We start from the raw sequence: 24,003 nt of genomic DNA, 5'->3' as shown, positions 1-24,003 counted from the left end.
TCCGTGCTTTTGTGTCACCGAATTTCCAAGGGATTTTTGCATGTTTTTGTTTTTTGTTATCATCCTTTGACAGCCTTGTCTGGTGCCAAAACTTAACCCCTGTGCTGTGCCCCTTCCTTCCTTCAGGCGGCTCAGGGTCCAGTGTCAGTGCGCTGGTCTACCTCTGTGGTAAACAGGGTTGAATGTGCAGTGACCTCCTCACCTTCCCTTGGTACAGTCTGGGACTCTGACATGCTTTTCAAACCAAGATGGTCTAGTGCAATAATTGTCCAACTTCTGAAGAAGTGTCTCCTCAAAAACCTCTTACTGAACCAAACAAGCTTCTTTATTTATTATTTCAATATAAAAAAGAGACCTAAAATAAATAAGAAACCTGAAAAGAGAACATTAAAAAATGTGCGAAAAACAGCAACATATTGAGCTCCAAAGGCTGCACAGAATGTCATGTCAGACACAGTGCCAGTGTACCAACCACAAACACAAATCTTAAAATCCTGTTGTGTTTGTGGTGTTTTTGAGTGGTGTCCCGGCTTAACACATGGTTACACTTTTCACTTTGCCGCGCATGAAGTTAAAAGCATTCCTGTTGCTTTCTTGGCATGTATGTATTGAAGCATTTGTTAGAGTTTTTGTGAGTGTCTGCGCTGTGCTGTCGTGTCTCTTATGCATGATGCTGGTGCATGTGTTTTTCTTTCAGTTTGTTGTGTTCACAATCAGTTTATTGATTTTCTATTCAGAACTATTGAGCTGGCATCCAATGTAAATGTCAACAAGTGGGTGATCTTGAATTGAGAGAATCAATCAACAAGTCCTAGTGGGTGACTGTTGTTGCCGGAGGCTTGTTGAAAACATCATTTACAGTGGTTTTAAATGTCATTTTCGACAATGAATTGATACCTGATTTAACAATCAAGCTGATACTTTAATAAGCCAGTCAACTCTGCGTTGATATGACACATGGCCTCAGGGTTAACTTGTATATCTACCTTTTGTTTTCGTTGCTCTGCCTGTGCAGAGTATTGACTGACAGTTTTCTTTCTTTTCAAGGAGGATCAGAGTCTGCATTGCCAGATGTGAGTAGTATTATCAGTGCATTGAGTGTGTTTGCTCCTCTAGCATCCTTTAAAGCAGATACCACACTTAGTACAAAGCTCAGATCAATTATTAAGCATCTCACATAGACCTCATTGCTAGTTCATTTCAGAGGCAGGTTCACTCAGCTTCTTAAGCCTTTTAGTCTCCCAATTACTCGACTGTGATTGCAGGGAGCTTTCATTTTAATAAAAGTGGATAAGGAAAATACTCAAGGGTCTAGGATAGAGGGGTAGAGGGATGGTGTATGATGTATAAATTGAAGAAGCCTTATGAAAAATTGATTTGGGATTTTGGGCTATGTAGATAAATTTGACTTGACTTGGCAACTTAGCATTATCAGCTGATAGCTGCTGTGATGCAGTTGCCTTATATAACATATATAAGAGTAGAGTCACTCCCCAGATAGATGGGTGTGTATTTCATGATTTAAAACCAACATCAGAAACAGTGCGCTGACACAACTGGTATTTATTATCTCCACCTAAGTTTTAACACTGAATGTACAAGCATGTACGTTTACTTTACACATCTGTCTCCTTTGTCTCCAGATACCTGTTCCTTCAATCACTCCCTCCTCCAGCCGCTGGTCTTGGGACCCCGAGGAGGAGCGCAGGAGACAGGAAAAATGGCAGAAGGAACAGGAGCGCCTCCTACAGGTACATAAAGCCATGCTCATGAAGCACTGATGTCATGTTACAATTTACACTCAGCTGCCAGTTTATTAGTTACGTCCAGCTAAAACTATTGCAGTCTAGTAAGACAGTCCCGCAGTAAATCCTACATTCATGAAGGTTTTAATGTTCAGTTTTTGTCAGAAGTGTTTTAGAGAGGTTAATTATGTTGATTCTGTAGTTTGTGATGCTGTTAAATTGTATTCTGTTACACTGATTACTTGACAGTGTACTTTTTAATCCAGACTGTAAAATGAATTGTTATTGTTATTGCATTAATCATAAATGTCATAAAATCATAAATAAAGTCACAAAACAGTGAAAGAGGGAGACTCAAGGAGGTGGATAAGAAAACAAAATCAAATTAAAGTTAGAATAAAAAGTCTGAGAACAGAAACTTTTTTAAATCACTCATTGATATAAACAGGGTGGACAAAATGAAAGAAGCACCCCTCATTAAAACACAACAATACAATTACAACGTCCAAAATGACCGTACAGCTGCATCAACATCTCTCAACTTGTATTAGACTTATTTGTTTGTTGTATTAGACTGCAGTAGGTTTGGATAGGTGTACCTAATGAACTGGAAATGGAGTGTATAGTCCAGTAGTAAAACTGAAAATAACAAACAAAACAACCTCACAATCCACTCGATCTGAGATACCCATCTGGAAATCTGCTCTGCACAGAGCGTTGTCAAACTCTGCTCCGAACAGGCTCAAAACAAAAAACTTTAGACAGTGCTTAGGCAGCTGAAAGTAAACCATCTGTCCAGTATCCAACTCAAATGTAGTAGAATCCTGTCAAAACACGTTTCTGAGGGTCTATTTCTGGATGGAGATCAAAGGTGTCCAAGCAGAGTGCTGATGTAGCTGGGAAGCCGCGTTACTCCTCCAGTCTTACTCCCTGTTGGATAAACGGCCTGATTTCATGATGTGCCAGGGAGACGTCCTGCTCAGGGCGAGCTTCTCTAGGTTTATCAACTTTCAGGATGGTTAGGTAACATGTAGGTGAGCTTGGCATTATCTGAAAATAATACAGCTACTGAATCTTTGTATTCTTTATGTTATTACTCAGTCTTCCCGCTGTATTGTGGTACAGTATGGTCATATAATTTACCATCCCATTAAATAGATCTGTGTAGTTTTATTATATTTTTGTGTGTGTGACTGTGAGCATGTGTAGCTGAGTCAATTAATTATGTTATTTTATTTTGGTAAGCTTTACCAAAACTTAACCTTAACTTTAAAAACCCGAAAATCATGTACTGGTACTTACAATAAAAAAGGTTACTGCTGTTTAAACCCTTGCGTCATACAGCCATAACCCTGGTTTCCTTTGAAAGGTAACTCAAGTCAGAATGAATATAAGAGATACCGAGCCAAAGTTACAGAGGCCCAAACATGGTAGAAATGCCAGGCATACAAAGGCTTGCAGTTGTACCTTTTGGATGGAAAACACTTGTGGAGCCGCAGCCACAAGTCTGAATTCTGTGTCGACAGCTGTTTCAGTGATATGGAGATCCTGAAGTGCCTGCCACTGTGTGTGTGTATTGACCTTGTCTCATGCTACTCTGTTATAGAGAATAAATGTGGAGATCCTGAGTCCTGGTGTGACTGGTGATCTTCAGCATGTCATTAAAATGGTATGACCTCTGACCTCTCGTCCTGTTTTTTTCACCCAGGAGAAATATAAGCGTGACCAGGAGAAACTGCAGGAGGAGTGGCTGAAGGCTCAGCAGGAGATTAAAAAGAGCGTGGACCAACAGGAGGTAACAAGGGTAGTTTAATGTGTATAAATGATTCCCTAATACCTGAATCATCTGGAGAGTATTACAAGGTGGCAATAAGTTCTGACTCATGGCACTAAATTGTCTAAATGTGTTCAAAGAGCTTTGATAGTGTTGTTGATCTAAATTGCTATGATTACGCAGCAATTACCTGGCCAGACACTGATATTTCTGGCTTTTAAAAAACACAGGACCATTTCACATGAAAGACTGAGTAGAAGCGAGAGCAGAACAATGTCCAGTCATGTGGATGATATTCACACAGGACATGCAACATGTGCAGCTATCCTTTCAGTAATGGGAGAGGTCTTTTTGGTTCTAAGTGTTACACAAAAACTCCCCCCTGATTGGAATTTCAAAACACTTGCTGGTTTTTCACCACAGGGAGCAGCAAGAGTTTCTTCATTTTTGTTGCAGTTCCTCCTGGAGGTTAATTAGGGTCAGATTATTTAACGCCATAATGTGTTCTTACGCTTCCTCCTTTCTGTTCTTCTGTCTGTCTGGCAGCCTGGGAGCCTGGAGGTGAACAGCCACAGCATCAACCCACACTCGCCCTTCTTTCCAGTCAACACTTCTACTCCGTGGGAAGAGGAAGAGAGAAAGAGGAAGGAGGAGCAGGAGCGCCAAAGGCAGGCAGAGGAGAAGAGGAGGAGGGAGGAAGAGGAGAGAGAACTGCAGCGTCTCCAGGAGGAGAGAAAGAGGAAAGAAAGGCAGGAGGAGGAGGAGAGGAAGAGGAGGGAGGAGGAAGAGCTGAGATGGCAGAGGGAGGAGGAGAGGAGGCGGCAGGAAGCTGCAGAGCAGCAGCGCAGAGAGCGGGAGAGAGCCTTAGAGCAGCAGCGGCAGCAGCGGCAGTGGTCAGTAGAGACACTGCTCCTCCTGTATTTAACACTTTAACTCACGTCTTTTGTCTTCCTCATCCGTCCATCATGCTGATAAGAACACATAAACATGTAAAACATTACCTGCATTACTGTCTGTGCATTAACATAACTCCAACTAACGCGTCTGCATGTGCTTTGTCATCCACCTTTGTGCTGTAACCCATATTCCTCTACACGCTGCTCTTCACCAAAGGGCTTCTGGCTCCCATGGCTTTGCCAATGCCCAGCCTCCACTGTCCTTTACAGACAGGTTAGTACAGAAGAGAGTGTGCATGTGTTTGCCAAACTGCACCTGCAGCCATACTCTGAAGATAAATTTTCTTTCTATATTAAACTAATCAGCTATTAGCACTAATAAAACCTTTTCTTACATTACATGCTTTTTATGTGATACACGTTTTCTTCATACTCTATTTTGATGAGTACTGTACTATGTACAAACAATGCCTTAGAATGACTACAATTTATTACATTTTTTTCAGTATAATGACTTGAATAAGTTTTCTTGGCAACACTTTATTATAGGTCTCCAACTTAGCATTTATAAGCACAATATACACACAATATATCAATAATTGGAAAATGGTTTATCACCCACCACAATGTAGCTAAGCACTTATTTATGTATTTGTTAACTATATTCCCCCCTGTGGACACTCATATGTGGAGGCTGCTGTATAATCAGAAAATAGTATGACAATATAGTACAGTAAATGCTGATAAATAACATTATAATAACATTAATAAAAACTTAAAATATCCTTGTATGTGCTTACAACCACATTCAAGTGTGTTATAACTATTTATTAAATGTTTGTATACTGCTTATAAATGCTAAAATGGGGATAAGTTAAGTGTCACTGGTTGTACTATTAAAGTTGCTTTGACATTAGCTTCTCCACATTTTCAGCCCCAAGTTCACCTTTTCTGAATTCTTAACATAAATCTCTGCACCAGGATTTATCTTGGCAACACAATTTGTTCTTGCCTGAATTGTACCGATTACCGAACCTGCCAAAGCAGTGTGTGACAAGCATATAATCCTGCCAAAACTTCAACGCCAGATTTTAACAAACAAGAGGAATGTATCACTTATGTGTCATCGCAACCTAAAAATACTAACACAAGATAGCAATGCAGTTGGTGCATAATTTGAATGATTTAAAATCAATCATCACCAAAATTACAATCGTGTGTCTTTGAAGCAAGTAAGCATGTTCTTCTTTTCCAGCACTTTTCCTGTACTAAAATAAAATTGGCACTTGAATACTTGGCGTGTCCAGCTACTCTTACTAGACACACTTGAACCAAATCATTCAAACAAAGTCTTTTTATATATAAGGTCATGAAATCATAATTCCGCCAGCAGGAAGGTTAGGTCTCCAGCTGAGATTGGAACCGCCTGTGATTGGTCTTCAATCAGCAGTTCCCCTGTATAAACATTAAAATAGGTTTTCAGTTTGGCATTTGACATATCAAATCACTCGTTACTGTTTACAAGAAAGGGTTTCGGTTCCCAAAAGAATCAAGACACACTGATCTGTTTCAAAACACAAGTTAGAAATTCTTTATTATTGAGGTTACATGATTACAAACTGGTCTTGTTCATGGTCCTTCCTCATTCTTTAGCTTGCTTTTATAAAGTTGTAATGATATAAATGTATAAATGTGTATAACTACAAGTTCATCAATTTTGCCAGTGTAATTATGATTACTGATATTTCTTAATTACATGTATTTTCTTCTCTCTGACAGGGCGAAATCCAAATCATCTCCCCAGCTTGATGAGGAGGAAAAAGCTCAGACGAAAGGTCAGTTTTCTTGATTGAGCTGAAGTCAGCTGTGGTCTGTGTTTCTCTTCCTGTTGGCTGTTTTTATAAATGACTCCATGTACGCATGTTTTTGCACATACATGTGGGTCATACCCTACTGTAGGTGCGTATGTGCAGCCGGGAGGCATGGCTCACTGGCTGCTGGAGGAGCAGTTGAGGAGTGCGCGTGACAAGCAGGCCCGAAGTGAGAGGGCTGCTTCAGAGCTGGAGATGGAGAGGAGAAACATCCTCAATGCCATGAGATACAGAGAGCCAGAGAGAGGTGGGCTCGGCCCCTGGAGCTCCGCCTCACAGTTTTAATCTGAAAGCCAGTCAATCGGCTCTTCTTTTGACCTCTTTGATCAGCTAATCAATCAGCTATGGCATTTCACTAAATCAAAACTTTTACAGCTGTTTGATTAACAGCAGAGGTGCCAGAAAATTATATGCAACAGAAACAGTGATAGGTGATTGACTGCAGTGTGATTTCTTGTCGGTATGATTTCTCGTCGATAGATCGAATGCCTATTTTCCTCCACGCTGTAACTGTGCTGAAAGGAATTGTCTGATCATAGGCTTCAGCAGATTTCTGTCGAAAAAAATGTAGTATCTACATGATCAAAATCTCATTCTCTCCATCCCATTTTTTCCCATTTTCTCTGCCCTTCGCCATTTGTGATCTATTTTTGACATCTGAGAAAATTTTAATTTTACCAAGCATAATATTTGGTTTATCTCTCCTCTCTGGGCGCAGTGACAGGCGGTGGAGTGGGTCAGCAGCCCCTGTCGCAGTCTGAGCTGGAGAGGCAGCAGATCCTGAATGAGATGAAGAAGAAAACTTCGCTCCTGACGGACAGCAGCTGGATTCGCCAGCGCTCCACTGCCACCAGCAAGGAGAGCGACATGCCACCCATGCGCAGGTACGCTCTACCCAGCATATATGAGAGTAAAAAAATCTCATCTCTGTTTTGTGACAATGGTGGCTGGCTTCTTAAACCTACTAAAATTCTGTTAACTTGAAATGAAAACATTTATCACTCTGGCTACCACTCTGACTTTGGCAAAATGGGTTGCACCATAAATGTCTCTCAGCAACAACTGCCACAGGTCCAGTTGGTAGCCAGACGGTTTAAATGTCCTTACTAACCAGCTAACGTGGGCGTGGCGTGGGTTGGCTTTGCAGAGGTGAGTCTCTTGACAACTTGGATGCCTCCTACAACTCCTGGCGCTCATCATGGACACCCAGAGGCAACTCTTATGTCCAAAACTACACTCGGCCTCACTCTGCCCTCTCCGGCAGCACTTCCTTTTACAGTGGCGGGTCTGGGGCCCAGCGGCCCGGTTCCTCCACTCTGCCCTCCTCCTACTCCATGGGCTCCCTCCGAGGCGGGGCAGGAACCCCCCCGTCCCCCTGGTCACGGCAGACACCTTCCCCCTCACCCTCCTCTCCATCACCCACCACCTCTCCAGAGCCCACGTCTGAGGCAGGCGCCCCTCAGCAGCGGAGCAGGTAAAGTCAACAATGCTGCTTCGCTTAACCGTCCCAACAAGCTGCCTCTAACCTGTCACTGGTGTACTGGGTTGTGGAAACATAGTGGTGGTGGTGTTGTTAAACCATAACTATGAATGGGGAGTGGTGGTAAAGGGAATCTTTTAATGTACTGTAATATGCTGTTGCATTTGATATTGTTTTGTGTAACATGCTCCTTACATCCACCCTCCATTCCAGATCCAACAGGTTATATGAGCGTATTAATATATACTGCCCTTTTGTATTGGTTCACTGTTTAATTTCATTGTCACACTTGTGTGTGTCTGTGCTCAAGCATCATGAAGCAACATCCTAGAATTGTTGTTTGTCTGTCACTATTTGCTCTAAATTTATAAAAAAGAAACCAAAAAAAACAACAACAAAAAACCTTATATTTTATAGATAACACAAAAATGTTAAATTAAAATAAACTGTTTAAAGGAGCTATTTGTAAGTTTTTCTATTGCTATATAGCCAACATTTGCATTAACAGCTGTTACCAGTCTAGAAGGAACAGTGCAAGCTTAGCATCAAACTTCATTTCTTTAATATATTTAAGAGCTGTCGCCAGTGGTGGAAAACAACCCTCTTGTTTTGCTTCTATTTCTATCACCTCTTTTCTTGTACTGAGGTGCTAAGCAGCTAGCCCATCACTTTCTGAGTAGTGTCCAGTGTGCACTTCAGAAGTAGTGCTTCTCAGAGGATGTTTTATAATCTCTTGTCTTGAAAACGCAACAATGGCTGGAGCTCTTGACAAGACTGGTAAGTAAACATCTGTTAATGCTAACGTTGGCTATGTAGCAATTGCAAAACTTACCAATTATCTCCTTTAAAGAAATCATTTTAGGTGACTAAACAATCTAATGAATAAAAATGAAAAAACTTCCTTAAATGTTTTGTTGTCATCAACATCAAGGGCACAAATCATTTGTGAACGTAACCCCACCATATACCAGTGCGAACACGTGTTTTCTGTGTGTGTGTGTTAACACTGATGCATGTGCGTGCATCTGTGCTCAGTTCTCAAATCACAGCTGTACATTCTGTAATCCAGGTCAGTGAGTGGCAGGAAAATCTGTACGTTCTGTGACACCCCGCTGGGAAAGGGAGCGGCCATGATCATCGAGTCCCTTGGGCTCTGTTATCATTTGGGCTGTTTTAAGGTGAGAGTTGGGCTCCCGCTGGCCTTGGAGCACATCTGCAGCACGACTCGACCAGTCCTCAAAACTAACTTGATCGCTCCAGACATTTTTTTTTTTCTTTCTTATTACTAACCTGACAAATCCTGGTGAATCTCAAGGTCCTGATCCTTCTACAGCTGAGCAATTTTTTTCTGTGCCAAAACCTGAATGCCAAACTAATCAACCCCTCACTTTGTTTCTTTTTACCAATGCTTAACTCTGGTTGTTGACCCATCCTGGAATTTTGGTCTTGAGTTTGGTCTCCTGCATCTGAATGGTTATCCTTCCTGCTAGTCTTTGTCCTCTGACTTTCATTCCTCTTATCATCTTCATTTTACTCTTTCTTTACATATGATCAAAGGCTTTCGGTCTGTCTTTCCTCATCACTCCGTCTGTGGACTTGAACACTTCGGTGTAGCTGTAACCAGTCAATTAGCTCTTTAACTCTTCCCTTTCCTAAACCTTCTCAGTGTATCGACTGCAAGTCTGACCTCGGGGGATCACAAGCTGGAGCTGAAGTCAGAATACGAAACAAACAGCTCTACTGTAACTCCTGTTACATGCGATTCAAAAGTAAGTGCTCGGTCAAGCTGATCAGCATTAGAACGTGTTGTTTCTGGCTTTTCCTAAGTGTTGCTGTTTGTTTCCTTTTAGCTGGCCAGCCAACCGCTATGTGATGTGGCTATACTCCAGCAGATTGATGAAGAGACTACTTGTGACAACAACCCATGAACATTAAAGTGAACAGTGAAGCCATAGCATATAGCTGGGACACCAGGCTTGGAAACGCTTCCATTCATGACTCTAGAAATCCCTGTTTGACTCATTGATGAGAATCATATCATGTTTGTGTTTTTACAGTGTGTGATTGAGAGGGTAAGCTTACAAAGAAGTTATCTACTTTAATGTGTTTCTATCATATTAAGTATTACAGCTGTATAGAGTGTAAGGGTTGCGCATGCACCAGAGATTTTAAATGTTTTAGTCATGAAATTAGTCGAGCAATAAACTGACTGTAAGATTACAGAGGCAGAGCTTTCTTACGACCTTCACTGAGGCAGATTTTAGAGATACTGAGAGAGAACACTACAGGATCCTCTCCTCATTTTCATGCTTGCTTTTCTGCTGAATCTTGTGGTTTGTGTGTTTGTCAAGTTATTCTTGTCAAGTGTATGTGCCTTTTCATTTGTAACAGGGAGAAGTAATTATTAGAGTTCTTTCACAAATATATTTAAAAAAAAAAAAAGTGTATGCTTGGATAGCACTTGTCTGCAGTCATCACCGATAGATGGAGGATTGTACACAGAAGCAGGTTTCCATGTGGAGAATATATATCCTACTGAATGGCAATGAGAAAAAAACAGCAGCATTTGTAAATAAAATGAAATAAACACTCATCTTATGCATTTTTGATTTTTTTTTTCCCCCAATAGTGAAATTGCATAATTTTTGTAATGATAGTCAAGGTTTTTCCTGCCTCTGTTTTCAGACATCATTATACTCATCTTTCTCTGTCTGTCCCTCTCGTTCTCTGTTTCTCTGTAGTGCTACAGTCGTAATGAAAGGAATTTCAATGAGCTCTTGTGCAAAGGTTCAGAGGACCTGTCTGCGCTGTATTCTCCAAAGCCAATTTGTCATGCATATTTCATTCAGTGCGCATGCATTACATTTGATTACACATTGATAGGCTATTCTCTAAATGTATTCTGTAATTCTGGCTGTTTCGTGGAATCATATCTGCATAAACACATATTGCATATTCATACGAGTAGGAACGATCATGATTGTTCAGTTTGCAGCTCCCAACTGCATTTGAACAGCGAGGTAAGAAAATTGTCCTCATTTCCTATAAATGGATGTAAGCTCAACTGAAGCAATATATGGAAATAAGTTGGACCCAGCATAAATGGGCTCTGTATTTTTGAGGTGAAGCACAAACAGCCCCTGGAGGCAGACATCTCAAATTCTTAGATTCCTTTTTTAGATTTTTCTTGGCGCTGTCATGGGAGAGGGAGATTTTAATCCTAATGCTTAGAAAACAAGCACGGCCTGAATGGCGCCGAGCAGAGTCGAGTGGCTGAGAAATATAAAACCTTTCGGGATAAGTATCCCATCTTTTTCCTCCAAAGCCAAGGCCACAACCAGCCTTTATGGACGGCTTTGACATGGAGAATTGAATAGCTTGTGTATGTGTGTGTCTGTGTGTGTGTCTGTTCAGGAGAATAAGGTCTGTAAAAAGACAGAACGCAGATGGAAGAGCTTAGATTTGCCTGCTCTACCCTCTGTCACAATGTCATGCCTAACTCTCTAACAGCTCACTGGCTGCCTCTTTTCAATGCTCACCCACAGAGAGGAAAGCTTCACCATTTTTCAGGAGCTTTCCAAGCAGGCCCATGTGGATGATTTTTCACCTTACAATCCACACACAAGAGCGAGTCCAATAATCATGCTGCATTTCCACACCACAGACCTTTTTTTTTTTTGAGGATTCTTTGTTTCTTTTTTTTTTTGAGGCTCAAGTGTAGCTTGGACCGGCCAGAAGGAGGCACTGTGATCTAAGATTTTCATGAAGGAGGACTGAAATGATCTCTCAGCTGCAGCTAGATGATAACTGCTGTTGCTTACACTACAAAGCATGTCATTTAACATTACATACTTTATGAGAAGATGTCTTTGGAATATAGCTACAGTAATTTAAAAACATAATGTCTTATGTAATATGTCATAAGATTTTGTGGTTTAGTTTGCAACTTAATCGTAAGTGACACTGAATTTTGGCACTATCAGTAGCTTGGCTGTCACAGGGGGACAATCTGTTCTTTCTTTTTAATTAACTTTAATTTCTCAGTATAAACCACATATTTAACTCACTTTTGACCTGCAAGTAGACAGTGCTTGGTTTAAAGATATCTTAGACAAGCCGCCCCTCCTGCCATTTGCTGCTCAGAAGGATTGCTTTTCACACTTCAGAGAAGCCATCAGGCACTAATTCACCTGCAGTTTGAACTGATGCTATAATTAGTCATGTAATTGCAGATACTGTCTCACCAGACCTGTTGCCATGGCTTGCAAGCACCATGAATACAGCTCAAAGCTCAGTCATGACTTCAATTAACTAGAGGGATTAAAGAAAATGGCCTTTAAGTAAACCTGTACATTCCCAGTACTCCAGGATGAATCTGTGAGGTTATTCGCAGCAGCATGGTTTTTGCTTCTCAGTGGAGAATCTTTCACTGACAATTGAAAATCATTGAAAATGTGAAAGGGTGGTGGTTACACAGCTATAGAGACATCACATGACAATGAAAATCTTTACAGTAGTTGTAATATATTCATGTAAGCTGTGATTAATTTGCCAATTACACCTCTGCAGCGTAAAAGATGACAGTGCTGAATTGATTTCATTACAGCTATTGGAAATAATTTGAAAATGTTAATAGGTGAAGCTGAATATGATGAGAGGATCATTTATAGTAAATGTCCAATATCTTGCAAGACCATAGAGTGTGAAGAAGTGTATGGACTTTGTACATGATTCACATGCTTTATGCATTCTCACGGTTTAATCTATTTTTGAATTCATTATTTAAAAGGAAGGTCTTTCAAAAGATTCTCCAAAGGTTTCCCACTTAAAATTGTATTATCTTTGAGGGTGTCCTGTTTTATGCGTGTGCATCTAGGTGGTAGTTGTATTTCTGCTAGGGCGAACCTGCAGTGAATAAAATAAAAGTCTTCATCATGTGGAATAGGTTACAAAGTGTGTGCCAGTTACAGGGAGTGCCCGTGGGCACAGGTGGCACAGGTGGATATCAATTGTTGATCTACAACAGATAATCACCTCTCCCCTGCAGATATGAAAACATTTTAAAACCTGTATAGAGATATTGATCTGTGACCTTTAGTTCAATGAGGAAATGATCAGCCTAGATCTTAATTTGTCCTCATCACAAATGCTAGCTCTAATCTCTAATCTCTGACTAACAAAACCACAAAGTTCATTCAAAAAAAGACTCAACCAGAGAACAGGTGTGTTGTTTTTTCAGAGCAGGTTGTATTTTTTTAAAGATGATCATTAAACATGAAACATCAGGAGTAAGGCTGCCCCCCTTGCCTCTACTCCAATGTTACCATTTTTGATAAAAGAGGACATTTTCAACAATGTTTCTGCAGGTGAAACAGTCCAACAACCGAGAGAATTATCCATCCAAATGGAGAAAAAAAGAAACAAAAGAAAGTATTTCCTAATCTGTCTTCCTCTGTTTGCAAGAAAACTCCATGCAGCCGCATTACAATCAGGGACAGGAACATGTGTGATTTCTCTTCGTGACCTTAAAGAGCAATCTGATTTATTTTCGTTCCTCTACTTAGTGGCTGCTGAAGGAAAAGTATCAGTGGCAACAAGATGCATTGGAGTTGATTTTCTTGTTGGCGGGGAAGAGAAAAGGAGTGTAGAAAGTGTTACATGGCTCTGAAATGATAAGACTGCATGGTCACAGCTGGAGCACCCTGATTTGCTTGAGACTGTATTACGCCTGGGGTGAGAGGGGACCAACTTGTCCTCATATTAATTCATCCTGCTTCAGTCCTATAGCTGACCATGAGTTGGAATATTGATTCTCAGTTAAGCAACCTCCACTCTATCTGGTGTTTTGTGTGTTTACAGCGAGGGAAGATGAACAGAGGAGAGCAATAATTTGTTGAGATGGAATAATATCAAATTTATCCACGTGCCTGATATTACGCCCCATTCACATTTTCTATTTGGAGCCTGGATGCTGTATCACTGGGCATCAAAGCAGCACAGTGCCTCGAAGTCTGCTCCATCCATTCAGCCATCATCCCAAAAGGAAGACAGATGTATCACAGTAGCTGATGCAGTATATTTACTTGCATGTCACCTTCCCAACTCAGTCACACCAAGTAAAGAAGACATTTACTCTAAGAGTTGCAACCGTAGCCATTCTGGTTAAATTGGAAAGAGTCCACAGATGGGAACCTCAGTGCTTGTCTGTCACAATCTGACAGTCATATCGCAGTTAATCACAGAGAGGTCCTACCTCATCTTTTACCATGTTACCCCTGTCTCTGTTCCCTACCCCTTGTCCTCAGTTGTCACCCAGGATTGAAGTTAATTAGAATTTCATCAGAGGAAAACTTGAAAGAGAGGATGACACATTCTCCAATCTGCCCTTCATTTGATATCAGGAGATTCATTTTGACGTTTGCACTGCACACATCACTACACAGCACTACAAAGACAGACTGGATGGAGTATAAGGCCTTTAAATAAATCTCAGATGTTGGATATCATAATGTACAAATTTGAAGTCCCTGTGTACATGCTGTACTTCTATCATCCAAACCTTTATCAAAGTTAGAGAAAGAAATTGAATGAATTAATGAATGAGAGACAGAGAGATGTTGAGTGAAACCTTAAGTTTTTGTGAATTAAACCTTTTAATAATGACAGCCACACTGCAGCCAGAAGAATATGGTGCAACTGTGAATAAGGGAAATAGGGTCTATAAATCAAAATGCTCTTTCAAACGTTTGGCAGAGACTAAAGTCTGCCTTACTAACATTTTTACATTTCTGGTGTGTCAGTTATATTATAGATATGAAGGAAATGTATAGTCTCTAGAATGATTTGTTGAGCTGTGGTTAGATAGTGAGCTTACTTTTAATCTTAATGTGTAGCTCCAGGACCGATTAAACATAAAGAGTGTGTCACATTCACAAGGCGAGGGCATGTGAGGTGGGAATGAGAGAGTGTGTGTGTGTGTGTGTGTGTGTGTGTGTGTGTGTGTGTGTGTGTGTGTGTGTGTGTGTGTGTGTGTGTGTGTGTGTGTGTGCGTGTCTTTATATGTTTGTGTGACCACGAAATCATGATAGTGGGGACATTTCTGCATTGTGAAGACATTTTGGCCGGTCCTCACGACCTCATTGGGCTGTTTGGGAGTGTGTGTGTGTGTGTATGCATGGATGTACTTATGTAGAAGAATAGCACTGACAAAAGAGAAGCAGAGCTGTTAAATTCATCTCTGGCAGGACACTGTCACACTCTACGTGCTTTTGGGAGCTGTGGAGAGTGTTTGTGACTGTGCATGAGTGCTGCTCATTCACCACTGGACGTAGTAATGCCAGGACCCAGCTTTGTTCCCCTCTCTCTCTCTCTCTCTGTCTCAGAGTAGCCATATGGGCAACTCAGTAATCCTCTGAATAGTCTGAAGCCAACCTGAGGCTGAGACACCTCCATTAACACAGACTAAGAGCAAATCCATTTACGGTCTTTGTTTCAAATTATTATATAACACATTAAAATGATAACAGCAGATTCTATGTAGTGTTTTGCTATAGTATAGAGTTCTGTACTTAAGGATACACTGTACACTTTTTGCAACCTGTTAAGAGATCCTGAATAACTAGAAAAAATGTTTTAATTGTTCTCCAAACAGTTCATTTGTGGATTCATCTGCTTTGTTCTAATCCTTGCTTTTATTTGGCTTAAAATAGCATTTTTTTTTTTTTTTGTGGAACTCCAACCACTTTAGGCAGAACAGTCTGTTATGCAGATTATGTAATGGCAGTGCAGTGTAACAGACAATTTGGTTGCCAGGTTTTGACAGTCCAGATAATGCAACAGATCCAAACCCCTTTATACAGACATGGCTAGTGTTTAAACACCAAAGAGAGAGAGAGCCTGTTCTTTAAAGCGCCTATAATCATTATTTTTACAATGTCTCAAATGACAATGTGTAAAATAAAGTGAGTGTGTAACAGAGGTCGATAGTATTGATGAGCCTACAGTGAATTATCACCTGAATCTGCATCTCCCGTCAGCTTTACAGAGCTTAACAGCAAGTTTCACCAGTTGTTTAGCTCCCTGGCCCATAACTTTACAGTTATAATTCTTGCTCACCCAGAACCGGCCTGAGGCATAAACAAACTAAGCAGCTGCTTAGGGCCTCATAGCCACCAGGGGCCCCCAGATAAACTGAAAATGTAAACTCTCCTTGGGTTTGTTCATTTTAGTCATAATTCAAACATTTATAGCTCCACTAATCAATATTTAGATGTTCACTATGGATCAAATGAACCTCCCTAACATGTTTATATTGACAAACCCACAGAGAATCACCAGTCTGAGTATTATCACTCCACCAACGCAATAACTGGGTAACTATAATCTACTATTTTTAAAATGTCATATCACTCTTTGTTTACAGCTGTTAAAATGTGTACAATTTATTTTGTACAAATAAAAATTTGTGAGTTTTAAAGTAAGGTGTTGTGTGTAAGACTAGGTAAAAAAAAAAATTTGTTTGAGTAAATAATAAATAATAATAAAATTTTACTAAGACTGCATAAAATTAACCCAGTGTGTTGCTGAAGCTAAACTGGATGCATTTTTAAAATTTTTTAGCGTGTAAAATGGGCCATTGAGCTGCTATGGGGCATTTCAGCTTCTTTCAGTGCATTGTTTCACTTGTACAGCCTGCTAACTGCATTTTCATCAACATCGTTTCCAGCAGCAGCAAAAAACACAATTATTTCATGCATTTACAGCTGTGTTTAAAGATGACCTGTGTAGTTTTTGACTACCATCAGCACTATGAACAAAGGTCCAGGATGCACCTGCACTGACCATGTATGTAGTGTGAGAACTCTGCCTCTGCTCTTACTTTGAAACTCCAGTCCTGTCAGTTTTTTTCCTGTGAAACACCAGCCTGGGTGAATTTATACTTATGTCTTTTCTTTTATATCCAAATGCACAAAAAAAAATCAGCTTTAGTTTCCACGCATATTAAAATGGGGTTTGTAACTGTTGTATTTTAGTATTTTTGAAGTGATTTTAAATGTTATAAATAGTAGTAAATTATTGTTTTGTATATTTGGAGTGGGAAGTGTAAGCAGATACTCCTAAGAGCCCCCAAAATTCCCCATCTTACCGCTAATGGCTTTGTTTTTGGCTGTGGCAGACAGTTGTTTCCAGCAAAAAATAATAATAATAATAATTTAAAAAAATAAATAAAAAAAAGCTCCACAAATTCAGTGTACATTACCTGCTCCGAAGCAAACTACAAACGAACACATTTAGTGGCTAGCTGGTGAACATAGTGGCGCATTTAGAAGGTAAGGAGCCAGATATTTTGCCTCAGGTTGGTTGAGACCAAAAACAGCAAAAAAGAGTAAATATTAGACTTAAATTCACCAGAAGTACAACTCCAAATGATGATAATGTTGCTCTGTAACTGCTGGATGTGTAAATAAGCAACTGTTTGCTGATGAGTTCATCGTATCAACTTGAAGGTGATGATACATAAATATTGTGTTCACAACTTGCCCCCAAAGGGGCCAAAAAAATCAGTAATTGCAGGTTTAAGATCACATGAGCAAAACCCAAACTTCACCTCCAGTGTGAGTCAATTTTTTAACTGTCTTTGTAAAAGAATATTGAGTGCAGTTGGCCCCCCACTCAACCTAAAAAGAAAAGTCTCAATTGTGAGTTTCTTGCACCAGCTCAATTAGACTTGCCCTTGAGATTATCCTGCAACTATGGTCAGTGAAAGATAGTGGAGTACAATGGATGACATCAAGCTAAATAGAGGGATTTTATTTTGGATTTGGAGTTGAAGCAGGAGATAGATCTGATTATATTTCTTCCTTTATCTGGCCTGAAAAGCTCTTAAACCAAAGCAACACAGAACTGTATCAGTATGATCAAGTTGTTCCATATCAGAATAAAAAACGTTTTTTTTGCTTTTATTTAAGCCTCTGGTTCTTGTGGAACGTGCCTTTGAAGATCAGACTGATGACACACCAGCTTTAAGCAAACTTTTGTCAGCGCATCAGAGTTGTACACGTCGCTTTGTGACTTCGCTGACTGACAACGATTCCACAACATGTGTTTGGTTTTCGACACCAAAATGTTTTTTATTCTCCACTACACTCGTGTGCAACACAGAGTATGTCAATTCAGCTTTGACTGATATCTGGCTTCTGCCTTTCATGTAAGATATTTGTAACATATTGGTGCTCTTAAAGTTTACGTTTTGACCCATGATTGGTCGTTTTTACCTTTTGGCATGATGTATATATGTTGCTGCTCCTCTGGGGCAAGAGAGGTCAGACAAACAATTGTTGCTTTTTTTGGCTGTTTGTCTTGTGGGAAGATCCAACCACCAAAACAGGAAACATGAAAACAAAATTCTTGTAAATAGCTTTTTGTGTATCTATAGTGTCCTCTTGGACTTGGCCTCAACACATTTAGGTGTTACAAGAGTTATTCTTAATGGTAAAAGCTCAAGAGGGAGGAAAAGCAATTTAACTCAGAATTTTGACCATGATCCCTTTTGCCATCATATGATGAAAATTAAATGAAAAAAATGAAAATGAACAAAAAGTGAAATTAGTAAAATGTCAGCGAAACTAAAAAGAAAAAGATTCTTAATTCTGCAGCAGCAATTCAAACAAATTCAATTTCCTGACTGGCTGAATGTACCTTTCTATGTCTCAATACACTGACTTTGTGTCTCCACAAAGAAACATGAGACTGTGGAGTGAATAGATCCCTGAAAAGGCAGCACGCCAGTCGTAATGGGAGTTAACTGTTGCCACTGCAGCAAGCGGGCAATATTTTATCTGAAAAGCACCACTAGAACGTGAAGCTGTCAGTCCAGTCTTTTGTTTGTGGTCCATTCAACATCATTATCTCCCTTACAGAGCTGTAATTACTGTATGGTGAATAGCTTTCCAGAAGCCATCATTTCCTGCACTGTAAGCTTCTTGTTTTGTTCCTGCTACAACAGAGGAGCTCAGCTATTGTCAATATATTGATATTAAGAATTTTGACGGCAGCACTGGAGAAGGTTTTGTGCCTTTGCCATGTACATACAAAGAATGAAAATGGACATCAATGTGAACTTTGGGGATGAAACAGTCCTGACAGCCTCTGACAAATCGAATAATTGACCTCAGCTGCAGTTATTGTGGAGAAAAGGATTGTAAAAAGGGGTGATATCAGCAGCCTGCTGTTCACCCATGGGGGTTGACGTAAGCCTTAACACTTGTTTCATTTGAAAGGACTTATTCTTCCTTCTCTATTCTGTCAGACTTCAAGTAATTTAATTTGGACTTTAAGGCTGCAAATGGGTGAGTTCAACTTTCTAGGTCTTTTGCCCTGAAGTCCCAGGCGCATGGGACATAGATACGCCAGCTGCTATCTTCTTCATACTTGACTGCAGGCCTGGGGGGAATGAAGCTGGAGCTGGAACAGGGCGCCCTTAGGGATTCCTCTAGAGCCGTTGCTCCTAAATCGCTATTTGACAATTTGTTTGTTTTGGATGAATGCTCATAATTCATATTCACATTATGAAGGCTCTCCATGGAGAAGGAAATGAAATGTCAATAATTTTCCTTTTCACATCCTTGTTAATTCAGTAGAAACACAAAAGCTTTGCCATTGCTCAAGCGTACACAAAGCTGAATAAAAGACTTTCCACCTCAGAGACAAAAGCAAATCCTGTGCACCCTGTATTTTATTAATCACCATGCCCTGTCTTATTCTTCTCCCAATTAGAGTTTGTCTGTATATTCATATTCCACTATAATCTGAATTAACGCTGTCTTAACTAAACTAGGTTCCCTTAGTGTACTTTCCTGTAGATAGATTTGACCACAAATTCCACGGTTGGAAAACAAAGTGATATACTCAGACCACCAGTTGCCCCTGGTTTTTTCCTCCTCCTCTCTTTATTGTCTGTTTGCACATCCAGCCATTACCTCTGTTCATCATTAAACCTTGTAAGTGCTCCAGATTTGTACACAAGGCAAAGAGAAAAGCTAAGCTTATTAGAGTGTTTGGTTTGTTAACTTACTAATGGCCTGGGTGTTTGCTCTAGGTCATCATGAAAACATTGCTTACGTCCGTTTGTCTCTAAACTCAATTTCATGCACTCCTGAGCTAATACTTTATGTCCTCAGGAGGAGGAGATACGAAGCTGTTTGAGCAGAGTGGATCATTCCTGTGTCACACACCCTTCATGTGCCTATACTGAAGCTGTGTAGGAAAAACATTTTCAGGGAAAAAAAAATAAACCAATGGAAATGTCACTGTCGGGGTTTTAAAGCCTTTAGATCCTTTAGAGGTCTGCTGCTCAGGTATAAATTTCATTTCTTCCACTTGCTATATTTAGAAAAGATGGCAGAGTTGTGCAAATCATGTCCTGTGCTTACGATCTCTATCTATATGAATGGAAAGTTTGAAGGTGAGAGTTTACTCGTTTAAATATTTGTTTCATTAACCTTTTTGTTGATTTAATAAGCTGATTCACCAGTAGAGGCTCTGTTAGAAATGTGAATATATTTATTTATAAATTAGAGAAACTTGTGTTTTTGTGTCAGGGAAATGGAAGTGGATCGAAAAGAAGTTTCCTCTACCTGATTGCATTTTCATTCTTAAGACATTCATCTACAATTTCACTCATGTATTGTACACATAAGTTGTGATTCAAATGCAAAAGCTATACAAAAATATGATGACTAATGTATTGAATAGATGTGATTCCCATTTTCACCTTCTGCATTGAATTTAACTATTGCGATGTACATAATTTGCCTCTAACTTGACACGCTCTTCATTATGAAATGTAATTTTAACATGTCATTTTCTGTGACACTGAGCATATCTATGGGGCTTCAAAACTCCACTCCACTCCATTTCCACTGCAATAAATCTTTATGGTCCTTAAAGCCTTCTTGCTGTTGCCATGGTTACCATAGATGCAATGTTTCAATGCCCCCCCCCCCCCCCCCCCCCCTTAGTATTCACAACCTCAGCTGTCTCACAATCACCAAAACCAAAACATCTTCCAGCTACAACTTAATTTTCTTCTTCTCATATTAGTTTCTATAATGTGACATTCCTTTGCCTCTGTTCAAATTATTTTGGAGTATAATCCCTTTTCCTAATCAACAACACCACTATGCTAGGCGGTTTATGATAAACACTTGCTTCTTATTATTATGGAAGCCACTTGAGGACGTTAGTCTGAGCATGTTTCTCAAAACCACTGATTGATTTCCAAGGGCTTTGGCTCTTTGTGGCTTCACATGAATCACAGTGGCTATTTCAAGCTTCCAAATCTCAATAGTGTTGGAAATACCTTAAGTTATCCCTCTCTTTAATTCAAAACACATAAAGACTTAAAACAAAATTCTTATTTACAGAGCGCAAGTATTTTTCTGCTTTAGCAACTTTTGAGTCCTTTTAAAGGCATTGTTCAGTGTTTTTGGAAATATGCCCTCCTGCCATGAGTTACTTATTCATGCAAAAACTGATGGTAAAAATGTTTGTTTTTTTACAGGGGCCTTCGTGGAGTCTTGCCACTGTGAGTTGTCAGACAACTAGTGAAAACAGGAAGTTACTGCACACAGCCAGACAGAGCCAGTCCCATTTTTTTCTCAGTGTTTATGCTAAGCTAAGCTAACTGGCTGGTAGCTGGAGGCTTACATTGATTGTACAGGCATGAGAGTAGTATCAATCATCTCATTTAACGTTCAGCAATAAGTGCACTTAAAGGAGCTATTCATAAGTTTTGCCAGCATGAACAGCTGTTTACTTACCACTCTTGGCAAGAGCTTTAGCCATTGCTGTGTTAACAAGAAAAGAGGTTAGTGGATGCCCTCTGATGCCCTTCCCCAGTGATCTGACAGTTCGACCACACTGGGGCGAGCTGGTTAGCATGCTAACTTCAGAAGAAGAAAAGTAGTGAAAGAAATAGAAGCCAAACAAGGGGGTTGCTTTCCACCACTAGAGACAGCTCTTGAAAAGTAAAATAATGAATTTTGGTGCTGAATTGGTAACATTTAGACTAGTAAGTAAATAGCTGTTAATGCTAACATTGGCTGTGTAGCAATAGCAAAACTTAGAAATAGCTCCTTAAGACATTACAGTTTAGTGTATGTTTGGGGTGCTGGGATCCTCTGGGGTCCTTGAGGAGGGCCCTGGGGGTCCCCAGCAAAAAAGGGAATAATTTATTTTCACTATAGTTCCATCCATAAGTAACACAATGACAGAATGTATGACTACTACACTTTCTGTAGTAAAACATTTAAAAGCAAAAATCTTATGAGATGGGGGTCTAATTTGTCAGTTTAGGGGTCCTTGATGTGAAGGTCTGAGAACCACTGTGTTAGATTTATAACAACTACTAAGCCGTGTACATGTATCTACATTTTCTCCATTAGTGAATGTTTTGTAGCAAAGCAGGGAACACTAAAGGTGGATCAGCTGGTATTGTGTTGTTGTGTTTTCACATGTTGTTTCATCTCACATCTTTCTTTTTTATGCTCATTAATCCCCCCCTGCCCTTTAGTAATCTCTCCCAGCCAGCCTGATTTCCTGACTGAGGAGTGGCAGCTGTTGACATCTACTATGAGATAGATTTAACTCTGAAATGAGAGGGGAAATGAGATTTTTTTTCTTTTAACTGTAGGTCATGCCAAAGCAGCTATCTGCTGATTCACCAGCTGGAGCACAGCTAGGCTGTAGGCTGCATTTCCTCGAAAACACCACCCTTGGTCTTCCTGACAAACCCTTCCCAATCTAATAAGTAATCAATAGCACTAATATGCCATCCCATCTGGTCTTATCCTGTCTACAGATTGTCTTACATTGTGTCAATGGCTGCTCAGGTAGGGGGAGATTAGCTGGCTAAGTGAGCAGGATGAAGCAGAGGATCCACCCTGGGTGAGGTTGGTTCCTTACCTCAGTCCTGTAACGTGTGGGTTGGTGGGAGGATGGTGGGGAAACTCTGCTGCCCTGCTCTCTCTACACTTGGAGATGATTGCGCAGCTGAGGCATGAGGGCACTGTCTGGTAAGAATGAAAAAGAGGGAACAAAATACATGGATAAAATGTATATATTGCGAAATTGTACCATATCTGCTCTTGTGCACTGATGACAGTGTCAGTTACTTTGCTCATTTGCTGGCATTACCATTATGCCATTACATAATTTCTTCATTATATAATTGTTCGTGTTCCCTAATGGCATTACAGGAGAAGGAGCCAAGCTGACAGCCAAGCATTAGTCAATTTTTATTATAGTACCTGTAATTTAAATTAGTATAAATAACCAATTATGGTCCATCGCAAAAGGTTGACTGCAGAACACATGACATCACTGTATATTGCTGATAAACATGTTGCTGCAGCAGAATTTGGTCCTGGATGACTAACTGTAATGAATCTTAACCCACCTCTGCATTTCACAGTCTGTGACTTATCACCTTGCCGTAATCAATATTTCAAGGCTGAATGTATGAGGGATCAAGACTTTCTCTAGCTGTAATGATTCCTTGTAACTACCAGAAGATATCCTGGGAGACATGTTCAAATAGAAGAAAAGCAATTTTTCACTTCCATAATAAAATGGCTCCATAACATAACTTAAAAAAGACAAAAAGGGATGTGCAGCACAACTAGACTGACTTTAAAATTAGAGTAGCAATGCTGACATAACATGGCTGAGGGTAATCTTTGCTCCAATGCCAATAGTAATATTTTAGGGAAGTAATGTGACCTGAATGTGGTCATTTGGAAAGACACACACAAAAAAGGAAATGAAACACTATAAATGCCCACAACACTCACACTGAGAGAATTGTACTAGGAAACAGAGGCCGGTCATTAGGTCTCTGTAAATTCAATTGACTTCCACACCAATTCAAGTATGCATTAATTGTAAGGGTTGAACTACACAGCACATGGGTCAGTCCTTTAGAAGTGGATTTAGGTTGAATCACCAACTGTCTCCTCTAGTTTAGCTGTTGTCAGTATTTGAACAGTGGCAGGGCTCAAACAATACCTCATAAGGACAGCTATTCCTCCAGGAGGCTCATACACATTGCAGCGCCAGACAAACAACAACAAAGGAGGTTGACCAGAGAGTGCTCAGCATCAAAGCAGGTTTAACTGGCAAAACACACCACCCCTGGATACAAACACAGACAAAAATTCAATGGCATGAATGCAGCACA

General features: G+C 40.0%; 1 protein-coding gene and 1 long non-coding RNA gene across 12 annotated transcripts in view; one reads left to right on the top strand and one right to left on the bottom strand.

Annotated features, from left to right (window-relative positions):
* LOC139621994 (LIM domain only protein 7-like) overlaps window positions 1–10,359 on the top strand; it is a 49,722-nt gene extending 39,363 nt beyond the window's left edge. For 5 of the 11 annotated variants that reach the window (XM_071479043.1, XM_071479020.1, XM_071479025.1 and 2 more), the window contains 12 exons: window positions 1,048–1,073; window positions 1,644–1,751; window positions 3,454–3,540; window positions 4,066–4,412; window positions 4,633–4,689; window positions 6,195–6,250; window positions 6,375–6,533; window positions 7,005–7,170; window positions 7,434–7,760; window positions 8,836–8,944; window positions 9,433–9,535; window positions 9,617–10,359. In XM_071479043.1, coding sequence (XP_071335144.1) covers window positions 1,048–1,073; window positions 1,644–1,751; window positions 3,454–3,540; window positions 4,066–4,412; window positions 4,633–4,689; window positions 6,195–6,250; window positions 6,375–6,533; window positions 7,005–7,170; window positions 7,434–7,760; window positions 8,836–8,944; window positions 9,433–9,535; window positions 9,617–9,639 — 1,568 coding nt within the window. In that variant the 3' untranslated portion in view covers window positions 9,640–10,359. The remainder of the gene's footprint in view (window positions 1–1,047; window positions 1,074–1,643; window positions 1,752–3,453; window positions 3,541–4,065; window positions 4,413–4,632; window positions 4,690–6,194; window positions 6,251–6,374; window positions 6,534–7,004; window positions 7,171–7,433; window positions 7,761–8,835; window positions 8,945–9,432; window positions 9,536–9,616) is intronic. The other 6 variants (XM_071479057.1, XM_071479084.1, XM_071479033.1 and 3 more) reach the window with 6 other exon arrangements.
* On the bottom strand, window positions 5,629–23,959 carry LOC139622055 (uncharacterized). Its single transcript, XR_011691142.1, has 3 exons — window positions 23,832–23,959; window positions 22,731–22,837; window positions 5,629–5,870 (listed from the first exon to the last, which is right to left on the bottom strand). It is a non-coding gene; the product is annotated as an uncharacterized lncRNA (long non-coding RNA).
* Window positions 23,960–24,003: the final 44 nt, after the last annotated feature.

This window comes from Trachinotus anak, unplaced genomic scaffold (assembly GCF_046630095.1).
Source record: "Trachinotus anak isolate AG129_WGS33_773 ecotype Australia unplaced genomic scaffold, CSIRO_AGI_Tana_v1 ptg000001l, whole genome shotgun sequence".
NCBI lineage: Eukaryota > Metazoa > Chordata > Actinopteri > Carangiformes > Carangidae > Trachinotus > Trachinotus anak.
The sequence above is the reverse complement of the archived record's forward strand: the minus strand, read 5'-3'. Positions and strand labels throughout refer to the sequence as shown.